The sequence below is a fragment of the Polypterus senegalus genome, chromosome 14 (genome assembly GCF_016835505.1).
Source record: "Polypterus senegalus isolate Bchr_013 chromosome 14, ASM1683550v1, whole genome shotgun sequence".
NCBI classification, from domain to species: Eukaryota; Metazoa; Chordata; class Cladistia; order Polypteriformes; family Polypteridae; genus Polypterus; species Polypterus senegalus.
The window spans coordinates 72324364-72337093 of NC_053167.1; the positions used below are offsets into that span (position 1 = coordinate 72324364).

The 12730-nt window shown below is 37.6% G+C and overlaps 1 protein-coding gene and 1 long non-coding RNA gene across 4 annotated transcripts in view; one reads left to right on the forward strand and one right to left on the reverse strand.

The window, feature by feature from the left end:
• LOC120514434 overlaps positions 1-12730 on the forward strand; it is an 82017-nt gene that overhangs the window by 46692 nt on the left and 22595 nt on the right. The window lies entirely within an intron of this gene.
• Positions 1-12730, reverse strand: part of brdt (bromodomain, testis-specific) — a 48364-nt gene that overhangs the window by 26921 nt on the left and 8713 nt on the right. For both annotated transcript variants that reach the window (XM_039734813.1, XM_039734812.1), the window contains exons 6-8: positions 12239-12601; positions 11665-11793; positions 11212-11403 (exon numbers count right to left, since the gene is read on the reverse strand). In XM_039734813.1, coding sequence (XP_039590747.1) covers positions 11212-11403; positions 11665-11793; positions 12239-12601 — 684 coding nt within the window. The remainder of the gene's footprint in view (positions 1-11211; positions 11404-11664; positions 11794-12238; positions 12602-12730) is intronic.

Consider the following 12730-nt stretch of genomic DNA (forward strand, 5'->3'; position numbering starts at 1 on the left):
TTTTAACAAAATGTAAATTTCAATATAACCAATTTTTTTGGGCCAAAAATAGCCACCAAAGACAATAAGGCAATGCAAAAATTACTTAATTCCCATCTATTTTTCTGAACCGTGCAAAAGACTGTCTCAAAGAAAGACTGCTGAAAAATTTCCACATTGGCGACATTGGGACCAGAACTGAAGGGGAGAGAGAATTAAAAGCATGTTTTTATTTCAAATAAAAAAAAAAAAGTTACATCCAATGTCTTATTTTCATTCTGTATATTCATATCTGTATTTCTAGAAAAAAAGGTTGCATTAATCATCTCATCTTCAAATTATATTAGAAATAGAAAGAAAGGTTTCCAAGATAAAATTCAGGTACTTTATTGCTGTATAGAGAAGGCAGGTACCATCAAGGTTTCATTCAAAATAGGAGGTGTAAAAAGCAATGGCATGGGCAAAATGTCCCGCTTGCCGCTCAGAATTACTGCCATGGCGGACGTGATCTGGAGAAGAGAGTTCAGGAGAGTGCAAGGAAGAGTAGATGAAAGCCTGGTGTTAAATGTTCTAAACATTGTGCGACAAGCACATTTAACGGTAAGCCTGATCCTGAAGAGAATAACAAATTACTTTACCTTTGGTTTATTGTTTACTAGACACCACTGAGCAGCTACACATCTACACTTGTGCCACTGCTGTTAAGAGATAGCAAATCATCAATGACCCTGGCTACAATAGTATATGCATTTTCCCCAATATTAAAACGAAATATCCATTACAACGACATTTATGGTCTCATGAGTTTCATTATAACAAGATTCCACTTGTATTATGGAACTGTTTTCATATGGCCTTTTGGACTTCTGTTTGTATGGTTTTTAACTCAGTTGGTCATAAATCAGCTCATTATACATAAATATCTATATATATTTGCATATACAGTACACCCCCAAAATTAGCAGGGGTTACATTCCTAGAGCACCCGCGAATTGTGAAAAAACGCGAATTTTGGATGTGGTTAAAAAAAAATGTCTATTTTCATAGTTTTAACCCTAATATGCCCCTAAAACACTAACTTAATTTCAGATTCAGCTTAATACATTCACTAAAAATAAAGAGCGCAAAGGTAAACCTGTATACTGTACTGGTATGTCTCCCGCAGTGCTAGAATGTAAAATACCGATGTTACTGCTATATGTACTGTAATTCATGCAAGTGCGTTTTCATTGCCAGAAGCCTTAGACAGTGCAGCTCGTTTCGGCAGCATTTTGGGCCTTTAACCATTAAGCTGCCACATACTTGGGGGTTAATGCATCCCTGGACGGCAAATACTTTTTTGCTGCACTTTAAGTAAACGACACGATTAACAAAGAAAAAGTGAATTTTTAAAGTAAAAACTTTTTTTTTCCCCCATGAAAAGAGCATCACAATTACTGCATTTTACACACAGCTAATGAACTGTAAAAACTATTTTAAAAACTACTGGAACAATATGTACAAAGTGCAACTGACGCCATGGATGTAAACCACTGAGCCAACTGCGTTTAAACTGGCTGCAAGCAAGCACACAGAGATAAAGCACTAATGCTAGCAGGCTAGTCTTAGTGCAGCTTGGGTCGCATAAGTGCACACAAGCACTTTTAACAAACATGTCTCTTTCAGAAGTAAAAGGTGCTCAACATAGTTAGTTAATGATTAAACAATAGACAAATATCACAGGGGAGCACAAATCCTGTCTGGGGAAGAAGAGGAAAACAAAGCAATCAGCCAAAAAGGACCGGCATGGTTCAGGCTTTTAAGTAAGCATAGCATCTCCCGAGAAGCCACAATTGAAAAGACGGTGATTTATTTATTTATTTTTAGGGTGGAGATTCCAGTCTTGACCAACGCACGCACTTGCAAACAGAGACAAAAACAAAGCAAACCAGTAATTAAACAGCAAATAAAGAATGTAATGAAAACAAATGAAATAAGATAACGATACCACCCCTGTTACCCTTACAGCGATTACACATTAGATACACCAAAGCACAAAAAAAACACGCACAGTAAATCATGAAAAAGTTCACGATAAACGGCAACGGATGAAATGTAATGATGAAAATAGATAATCCAGAGATCCACACGTTGAATGGGAATGTACAAATAGTCCTACCAGTAGTTCCTGAAATGGTGAAGACGGGTGGACGGGTTCAGGAGCGCTCCTTTCTTTACAGGATGGCCATGAATCCACTTACAGTCCTCATGTACACAGGAAGACAATACAGACGCACGAAACGATCCAGTACAAAATGAATAATTACAGGTAACCCAACAGAAGGCAGACAGACAGGAACTTGAAACACAAATTACAAAAAAAATTTTTTTTTTTTGCTTTTGGTCACTGGCCCCCTTTTTAAAAGCTGTGCTGACATCCTTTGACCTCAATTGCCCCAGCACCCTCAGCAGAAGACCAATCAGAGCCACTGCAGGGACTGCTGGGAGTTGCAGTTTCAAATTCTATTGGCTACTTTCACCATCCCAAGTCGTGGTTTCCTCTGCAGCTGCTTCCTGTTCTCTCTACAGCACAGTATTGCCACGTAAAAAGCCATAAAAATTTGAGGATATTTGCGGTTTCCACTAACAGTGAGGTTCTAAGGAAAAATCTGTGAATGACTGAGGCCGCGAACTCTGAACTACGACTTCGTGGGGGTCTACTGTACCTGTTTTCTATTATTCTTCAAGTCATGTATAATTTGAAATGTAGTTTATTTTATCAAGTATTATTTGGGCAATTAGCTGAAAAACAGTCCACCACCATGTTCAAACCACAAATCAAGAAAGTGAAAAGTTATTTAATGTGGACTTTTACCAAGATTTCTTTAAAGTTCTGGCATTCCAGCTGAAAGAGATCCATTACACACCACATTAGACTGTTCTTACTTGTATACGTAGACTATTCAAAAAATGCTGGCATCAAGCCCACTTTGTCTCTCTTGAGCACTGCTTTTCGACAAGCTATAACTGTCTCTGGAGAGGCAGGAATTTTGAGTTCCAAGCCAAGACTTTTCCAACCTAACAACCTAATCAGTCCAAGCAACTAAATAAAATCATTTTCCTCCTTACTCTGTGTTTGTTTTAATGACTGTGTGCTTGTAGAAACAGGCAGGCATGGGCACCTTTAGCACCAATGAAGGCACTTGGAAACTCAGGACAAGCAGCAGAATCAAGATTTATTGTACAGCGCACATACAGACCCCACTACAAGAACAATGAGCCATAGGCATCTCTTATTATCTCTTTATTATAATTCTTATCATACAAACCATTATGCGATCTCATCTGACTCCTATTTCACTACTAATTTTGCCTCTATATAATTCTACCAATATTTCTTAACTGACTGGTTTCAAAAAGTCTCTGTCCCTCATTTGTTTGAAAAGGCCTATCCTTACTCCCTACTAGATCTTCGCTTGCTATCATTTACAGCCAAAGAGTTCACATTTCCCGTCTAAGTGAGGGGCCCATTTTTCTCTAGCTTTCCTGCATGTCTACCCTTTGGCTTAATGAACTATTGTTGGTTTCTAGCTCATACAGAATACTACAAAAAATATGTAGGCACAAGGCTTTTTAATCCTAACTCTTGCATCTTATGTTTAGTAAAAATATAGTGTCTACTTTTCTAATATGTAGAGATTCCAATTTTAAGAATACATTTTTCTATATTCTCAGGAGCCATTTGAAAATGTGTGAAACATTATCCTTTCTTCTTTTTTCCCCTGTATTGCAAGGCTAGGAAGACAAACTTCATTGCCACTTCTGTACAAAAAGCCACAGATATGAACCATTCATATGTTTACTAACAGTTTATATCAAAAGTAATTTTAATACTTAAGCTGTAGAGCAACTGATTTAAACATTTCAAATCTCTAATATTTTTTATAATACCAAAATGTGGGAAATTGTTTCCCAGTTCTGTTTCACTGGGCACATGCTTTTAAAGGTTTCTTGCCTGGTTGTTCACCTCTTTGAGTGAACAATTCAACTTGCAATTTAAACTGGTGACTGTAAAAGGAATATCATACAAATCTGTTGTGTTTCTTATGTACAATTGCTGGTTAATAATGCACATTTTGCCCCACTCTGTAAATGGCACAATTTTCTGAAAATCTGCACTTCTAGGGTAGGCAACGTTTACAAAACCACAGGAAGGGCAAGGCAATGGGGGATCAAGGGACTTCATTTTTGGCCACCAATATATAAAATATGGCTTGCAACATGCTTCATTGTTAAAATTTGTAACAATTTGTTTCTGCATAGCCAGCTGGGATTCTGATTGTTTATAAAGTGCTCTCATTTGTTCTGGGTGAATGAGAAATTTCAATACATGTTTTCAGAACTAAACAGAAATTTGAGGCTCCTTGTAGATATCAAATTTGACATTGCTCAGAACCGTAAAGTGAGGAAGTATATTCAGATATTATTATTACTACATTTAAGCTACCAAAGGCCAGTGCTGAATCACATTATCTTGCTGTACTGCTGATTATTATTATTAACCTCCTTTTCTGTTGCACAGGAAGGCTTCCTGGCCAAGCTAGGATGCCCAGTGCAAGCACAAGCACACCAGATAAATGACTTTGAATCCAGAGGTACTTGACACAATTAGCAAAGATGATGCAAGATATTTTTTGGCATGAACAGTGACAGAACATAAAAACGTCACAAAGAGAAATGGTACTGATGCAGGTGTGTTTTGGTAGTAACTGAAAACTATTTCTATACGTATTTAAGTGAAAATGAAAGATACAATAAATGTCAGCACGTGTCTACAAAATGTCTCAGTTTGTCTGCTCTTACTTGTATATTACGTCATTTCTACTTCTGTTCACTTGGCATTTTTATTACCAGATAAGGCTGAGTTTTTTTCTACTTTCATTCATACAACAAATAAATCAAGTCAAAATAAAAGTATTTTCTGCATTGATATTTTTGTCATTTAAAATCTCACTTAATACACTCACGGTTTCTAGTTCATGACAGTTAACCAATGAACAGAAATCTGAATTGGATAAGGCTTGTATAGCATAGCTGGTATCAGCTGCTAATGTAGGACACAATAGGCAATGCCGGTTTTGCTTGGCTTTCATTGGCACACAAAGCCAGTTAAGACTGCATATTTAACAGGGATGCAAAAATTCAGCTGCATGCCCCCTCTACCACTTGAATTTCAGAGTCTTCTTTCAGCTGCTCCCAATAGGGGTCACCACAGCGGATCATCTTCTTCCATATCTTTCTGTCCTCTGCATCTTGTTCTGTTACACCCATCACCTGCATGTCCCCTCTCACCACATCCATAAACCTTCTCTTGGGCCTTTAACTTTTCCTCTTCCCTGGCAGCTCTATCCTTAGCATCCTTCTCCCAATATACTCAGCATCTCTCCTCTGCACATGTCCAAACCAATGTAAATGGCTAAAATGCAGCCTGAACCAAACTTTGGTCAGCTCTGCACTGCATCTGGTTGTCTCCAGCCGGGGTGCTCATTCCCTGGTAATGGGTTTGCTAGTGATTGCACTGCGTTACTTAACTATATACCAAGGGTCTCTTTATCTTTACAGATAAAAAGTGCTAGAGACTTATTTTTTCGGCACAAGGTGAATTTAAATGGAAGCTTACAGCTGAACACTGTCTCCAGTGCAGATTATTTAGTCTCTACTTGTTTGGATGTCAACTGAGACAATGTTCCCGGGTGACATCAGGATACGCGATTTCTCAATTTTTTTCTGTTACAGCAATAGTTAACTGCTGAGCTGCACAGCTTACATATGGCTTTGCCTTTTTCCAGTTATTTACGAATGCACCTTTTGAATCCGTAGGAAGTCCACACATCTGATTTAGAGTCTAAGGCGCAGATTTCAGTTAAAGAGGACACACCATTTTATGAAAAAGTAGTAAAGTGCTTTTTCCATAGAAAGCACTAACAGGCACATTAGTGCCATCTCTTGGATTGGACGCCAAAAACAAAGATAAGCAAAAATGTACAAACAATTGAGCAGGTAGAGATTCATGAGATCGATCTTTAGACTTTAAGAATCGATATTGAATCATTTAAATGAAAAAGAACGATTAATCAGAAAAATCTATATATTTAACCAGGCCTACACATAAGTAGAACTTGTAATAGCTTACAAGGAAACCTGCAGGCATAATAAGAACCAATAGCAATAGCAAGGGAGGTGCTGAAAGCAAATTTAGAATATTCAGAGCCACACTATCATGCTAAAAGACAACTGCAATGCATTTTTGAAGCCGTGCATTTTTATTTTGTGCACATTTTGCCCTGCGACTTTCTACCATCTATCTATTCAACAGATCTGCCCCACAGAATTCCATTAAGTTTCTATACCACTGATAGGCTGGAAAGTTTATTCAATTCAGATTATTCTGTGCTAGTACAGTGAAATGCTTCTTGATTAAAATGGGCACAAGGGTAAGTCCATTTGTTTGAATCGTATCACGCACTTAGGAACCTCTGCTCACCGGATCAGCCTTTATGTCATCTGACATTCTTGCCTTTACACTCAACTCCTCTTTTTGTGCTTCTTTTTATAATTAATAATTTACTTTATTTGCCATTTACAATTTTTTGTATACAAAATTCATTTTTCATATATGTCAACTTGCTCAGAGTTTTAGGGTACAAGCACAGAGTCAGCTATTTGTACAGTGTCACCCGGAGAAATTGCAAGTGAAGGGTCTCACTCAAGGACCTAACGAAGTAGCATTCCTTTATTCACTGCCAGGATTCAAACCACCAATATTCGAGTTCCCAGGCCAGACCCTTAAGCCACAGGGCCACCTTATTTGCCAGTGTTTATCAGACATTCTAGCTTTCTTGTTGATGCCCGAGGACATTAAACCTGGGCACAAACACTGAATGCTTTGTCATTTAATATATACTAGCCATACTATGTCAAACATAGAATATATATACACAGTGGAACCTCGGTATACGTCCTTAATCCGTTCCAGGTCCTTGGACTTATACCAAACAGGACATATACCAAACTAATTTTTCCCCATAAGAAATAAGGGGGAAAAGATTAATCCATTCCCATGAAAAAAAATCCTATTGCTATTGGCATATTATACATTGATGAGGTTGTATAAAACAAACACTGCTTAATACTAAAATACATAAATACAAAAGCAATTAGATGAAATAAATGAAAAGTTTACCTCACTTTTTAATAACATCCGTTTTTCACAATCGTAGATAGTCGTTCTCGGCCAACGGTATGCAACAGCCATGTCCCGGATATGCAGGCCACCTTCATACTTTTCAACAATCAATTCAAACTTACGTGAAAAAAACCAAAATCACGTTGTGACGATGTGGGTTTGCTGTATGCTCCCATCTGCTGTCAGGGAGCCCTTGAACCCTACACCGTCGGTAATGTGCCTCACTGCTATATCTCATCGGTAACAACAAAGCAAGAGGATGGTGAAAAAGTGCTTTTATTAAAACAATTAACAAAACAAGGTGTTCAAATTAAAGTGCAGTCTCCAAAGTTCCAACAAATAATCCATAAAATCAGAAGTGAAACGTGGAGGTTAAAAACAATAGAAAAAGGTCTTCTTAAAAACAACAAGGTTAAAATACAGCTGGTAGCATTTTAAAAAAAAACAAAAAAAACAAAAAACACCAAGAGGAGGCCCGTTGCCTTTTTACCTGGCGGCCCTCAATAATCCATAAAACCAGAAGTGAAACGTGGAGGTTAAATCCAATAGAAAAAGGTCTTCTTAAAAACGAGGTTAATACACAGCTGGAAGCATTCTTTATATATATTTAAAAAAAAAAAAAAACACCCCAAGAAGAGGCCCGGTGCCTTTTTACCTGGCTGCCCTCCTGCTTCCCAACAGTGGAGTCACCCTACTTCATCTCTCCCTCTCCCTCCCCCTCCACCCCCCTTCTAGCCGACTCACGCTTCTATTTATCAAAATAAGCGGCCCCAGGAACAATCAAGAATGAGGATGGATGCAATTTGGGGAGAAACGGCCACATCACGAATCGCCCTGACAACCTTCAGCCACATAACCACCACACTCCCTCACCAAGCCGCGAGCACAGTGAGTAGTTATTTTAAAGCTGGACTTTGACAGGAGCTGTGGACCCACTATACCACACACGTGAAAGTTCAGAGAGTTATAGCGCGGGTTGTTGACTGAATGCTAGCAACTGGTGCACTGACGCTTGAGGGCAGTCGTGGCTTGGTCTCGAGAGAGGTAAACAAGGTTAGCACGCGAGTCGCATTCCAAACAAAGGTCGTATACCAAGCAAAATTTTTCGTGTCCAAACAGGACGTATACCAAGTTGGACTTATTCCAAAGCAGACGTATACTCTCTTACCACTCCTATGCCTTTCCTCCTCCTAGTGTGTGTCTTACACTTCCTTTCAATTGTGTAATCAAAGCCATACTGACCAATCATACTAAAGCAAAACCAATCAACCAGACTGCTCTAAGGGACTGAACACACACAGACCTTAGTGTTTTGTTATGTAGTAGACAGACAAACAGTGCTCTTCACCGAGAGCATGAAAGGGATAAATTCTCTGGTAAAATGCACATACAAACTTTACCAAAAACTAATATGAATACATATAAAGACACAGATAGGTATAAACAGACATTAAAACAAAGTTGTCTGAAACTGATCAACATAAAATTCACCCAACAATATATTTCCATTTATTAATTACTAGCAAAATACCCGCGCTTTGCATCGGAGAAGTAATGTGTTAAAGAAGTTATTAAAAAAGAAAAGGAAACGTTTAAAAAAATAACGCAATATGATTGTCAATGTAATTGTTTTGTCACTGTTATGAGTGTTGCTGTCAAGGATTTGATTATTATTATTTCTTTCAATCAGGTTCGTATTTGGAGGACGTGTTGTGTTCAAGTTACATTCCGTGTATGTCAACCGTTGTAAAGATAACAGGTTTCATTCATCGAAGTGTTCACTACCCAAATCGCTACTCGTGAATCTAAGATGCTTAACAGGCATTCCCAGTATTAACTTGTGGATTTGCCTGTGAATATTTAGTGGCAGCATGTCCATGAACTTGTGGAATTGCCTGCAAGTATTTAGTGACAGCATGTCTATTAACTTGTGGATTTTTCTGTGAGTATTTAGCGACAGTGTCTCTATTAACTTGTGGATTTTTCTGCGAGTATTTGGCGGCAGTGTCACAAAGTTGTTTTCGTCTAGCTGCATTAGAAAATGTACCACATCTGACACGCCTCCTATTTACTGTTTTCTCACAGCTTGGATTGCTGCAGTCATAATTGGTTTGAGTTTTTCAATTACGTTAGTATTTGCAGGACTTGTGTTGAAGTGACATTCGGCATCTGTCAAGCGTTGCAAGCATACAACCGGCTTCGATAACTTTGCATCCCAAGCGTAAGTATACAACTGGCTTTATCGATAATTTCGCATCCAGCTTTTGAGAGTTGAAACATTCATAAACATCAAAGTGTCCACTACTCAAATCGTCACCTGTGAATCTAAGATGTTTAAGAGGCATTGGCGGTTCTCCAAAGGTGTAAAATATTTGGCCATTTCGGTACACTTGAAAGCGACAACCAAACAATTCAGCAGCAGCCATCAACTCACATGCAGAAGCATAGGTGAAGGGCTTAAGTATTTCACTGTTATTGTGCTCCTGTGTAGTATAATTATCTCCTGTCCCGTCATCAGTCCACACCTTGAACCTGTCCCAGTCATTCAATACATAAGACAATGTTCCTCCGGATATCAAGATTGAGCCCGATATGGTTGTGCAATATGTAGCACAGACAATGTAAAAGGCAGGCGGCATCTATGGGCATGGAAAACACTCGGTAAGTGACAGTTCTTTGATTGATGGTGATCACCTCGCTAGACATATTAATGGGGGTATGGTTGGAACGGCAAAGGAAATGGTTACCTGAACAGTAAACTAAGTCTAAAATACACAATAACTATAATCGTAATAAACGAACAATAAAGCAGCAGAGAAGCCGTGGATTAAATAAAAAGGCTACAGTTATCAGCAGGGGGACGTGAATACCGTGGCGAAGCAAAGAAGGGAATGAAGAGACCGGAGTGATGGACGGCCTTAGATGGGCAGGCAGTCAATTACATAGGAGGCATGGGGATGGAGGACACAATATAGACAGGCGGCCAACTACGTGGGCGGCATTGTGATGGGGGATGCAACACCGCCTCACACGGCGACCGAGCTGCAGGCTATGGATGTATATATGTACACAAGTAGGATTCAATTATGGCCGTTACGCGTAAAATTTCGAAATGAAACCTGCTTAACTTTTGTAAGTAACTAAGGAATGAGCCTGCCAAATTTCAGTCTTCTACCTACAAGGGAAGTTGGAGAATTAGTGATGAGTGAGTCAGTCAATCAGTGAGGGCTTTTCCTTTTATTAGTATAGATTGAACTATGGCCAGTTGTCAACAAAATTAAGCAGCATTAATGTTAAAAGTCATGACAATCAAGGATTTCTTTTTGTAACCCATCAGACCTTTGATGCTACGAAGGTTACTAGGTCAACTGAAACTATACAGCCTCAGATTAACTGGAATTTTACCAAATAGCACTGAAAAATACTAAATTGATTCTGTAAGACACAGAACCATAAGAAAAACACTTTCTACCCTTTTACTTTTTGGCATTTCATAAATTTCTAATTACAGTACAGTTATCTTCAAGATATTAAACTCATGAACATGGTGATACCCACTGAAATACAACCTAAAAACATTACAGCACAACTTGTAAGATTTGTGCTTTATTGCAATAATTAATATCTGCATAATGTAAAAAAAAGATGACTGTTACATGTTTTGTGTGGTATGATGTGAAACTCAAGATTACAATTCATACACTAATGCTTTCATGCAATAAACTATAGCGTCATGAGCTTGGTAATGTAGCTGACATCAAAGCAATGCAAGATCATTACATTTAAAAATAGCAAGGATTGAGCTTATTGAAACCAGCGAGCACTGCACAACAAATAACAGCACTGCTAGAATTCCATTACCTCAAAATATAATTTCAGAAAAAAATCATTTTTTGAAATGCACATAATTGTAATGTTTACAGTTTACCAAAACTGTGGTTTTCTCTAAAAGAGCCATATTCTTAAATTTAACTTTCAAAACTGAATTTGGTTAATCATTTTCTTACCTGTTCTTGTAATTCTGCAAGTCGTTGTGTATGTTCTTCCTCAGAATCAAAGCTGCTTTCACTGTCTGATGAACTTTCACTACTGTTTTCAAAGCTTTTTAACTTTGTGTTAATTTTCTTTAAATGTGGAAGTGGATTTACACTTTCAATAAGCTCATCGGGCATTTTTGCAAACCGCATTTCAAAAATATCCTTAAAATGGAAAGGCACAAGATAAGAAAATCAAATAGCACTCACATAAAAACCAAAAACCTATTTTTCAAATATTCCAGCAAAGCAGTACATGCAGTACCCGCTATAACAGTATGTGAATACAATTAAAGCTCGGGACTGAAAATATTAAAATATGCAGTATCCTTAACTTTTTTTCTTTTTTTATATAAAGAGTTTTGTTGCTTACTTTCTGGATGCTTAAACACAGCTGAAATTTTAAACCTTGTAGTCAACACAAACCTGGAGCTTCCGTGCCATTGCTACAACTTCATGGTCTGGAGGATTATATTTGTAACAGTTCATGAACATTAATCTGAAATCGGCTGCAAATTCCTGAGCATCTTTATATTTTCTGTCATCCATTTTTTTCTGCAAGAAATCCAGATCCAAAAAAAGGTCAGAATATACAGAACATGATTAGTTTATCTGTACACTACCTTCTTTCTATTAGAGGGTTCATAAATGAAGATAACTGTATTGTAAACAGCTTTTGTAAATCTACACTACTGCTGTAGGAAAAATCATGGAGGTGAACCTTGCTTGTGTCCTTTTAAGTCTTAAACAACTTTACTCTAAAACGTGCCAATATCCAATTGAAAAATGAATGCAGCTTTTTGGATACTTTAATTTAGGGGATACTACTAAATCTTCATCCCAAAATAAGCCCTAGTCCCACATCCATACCACTTCATTTCAACATTCGTATTACAAATGCTATTTAACAACATTTAAAAAGATTTTGGTAATTTTTATTTAATAAAACTAGTTACATTTTATTGCATGTTTGAAAAGTGGGTGGAACTAAACATAATACCTTCATAGTACCAAGGTCCATTGGATGCTTTATAATTTCATGATAATCATGAAGTCCCAAGGATTGTGCATCAACAGGTTTGTAGAATGGCCAAGCATAAGCTGCATGTTTCCTGGTAAACATTTCCTTGATAATTCCATTACAATACTTCATTTGATTTGACAGTTTAGTCTTTTTACTGGTCTGATGCTGTTGTTGGGAATCTGGCAAGTCCTTTCTTGGTGGTTTAATTGGTCGGCTGCCTTGTCTCCTAATTATTTTGTTGAATTTTACATCTGGCTGACTTGGTGAAGACTCGCTGCTCATCACAACAGAAGGAGTAGGAGTGGTAGTGTCTGCTTTCCTTTTCACACCTTTTTTGACCTAAATATTTAGGTAACATTTAAAAGTACAATATATAATTAAAAAGAAATGAAAACCAAACATTTTACCTAGTAACTAATATTTTCCTCAAGACAACCTTATTGTACAGGTGAATTATAATTTAGCAGG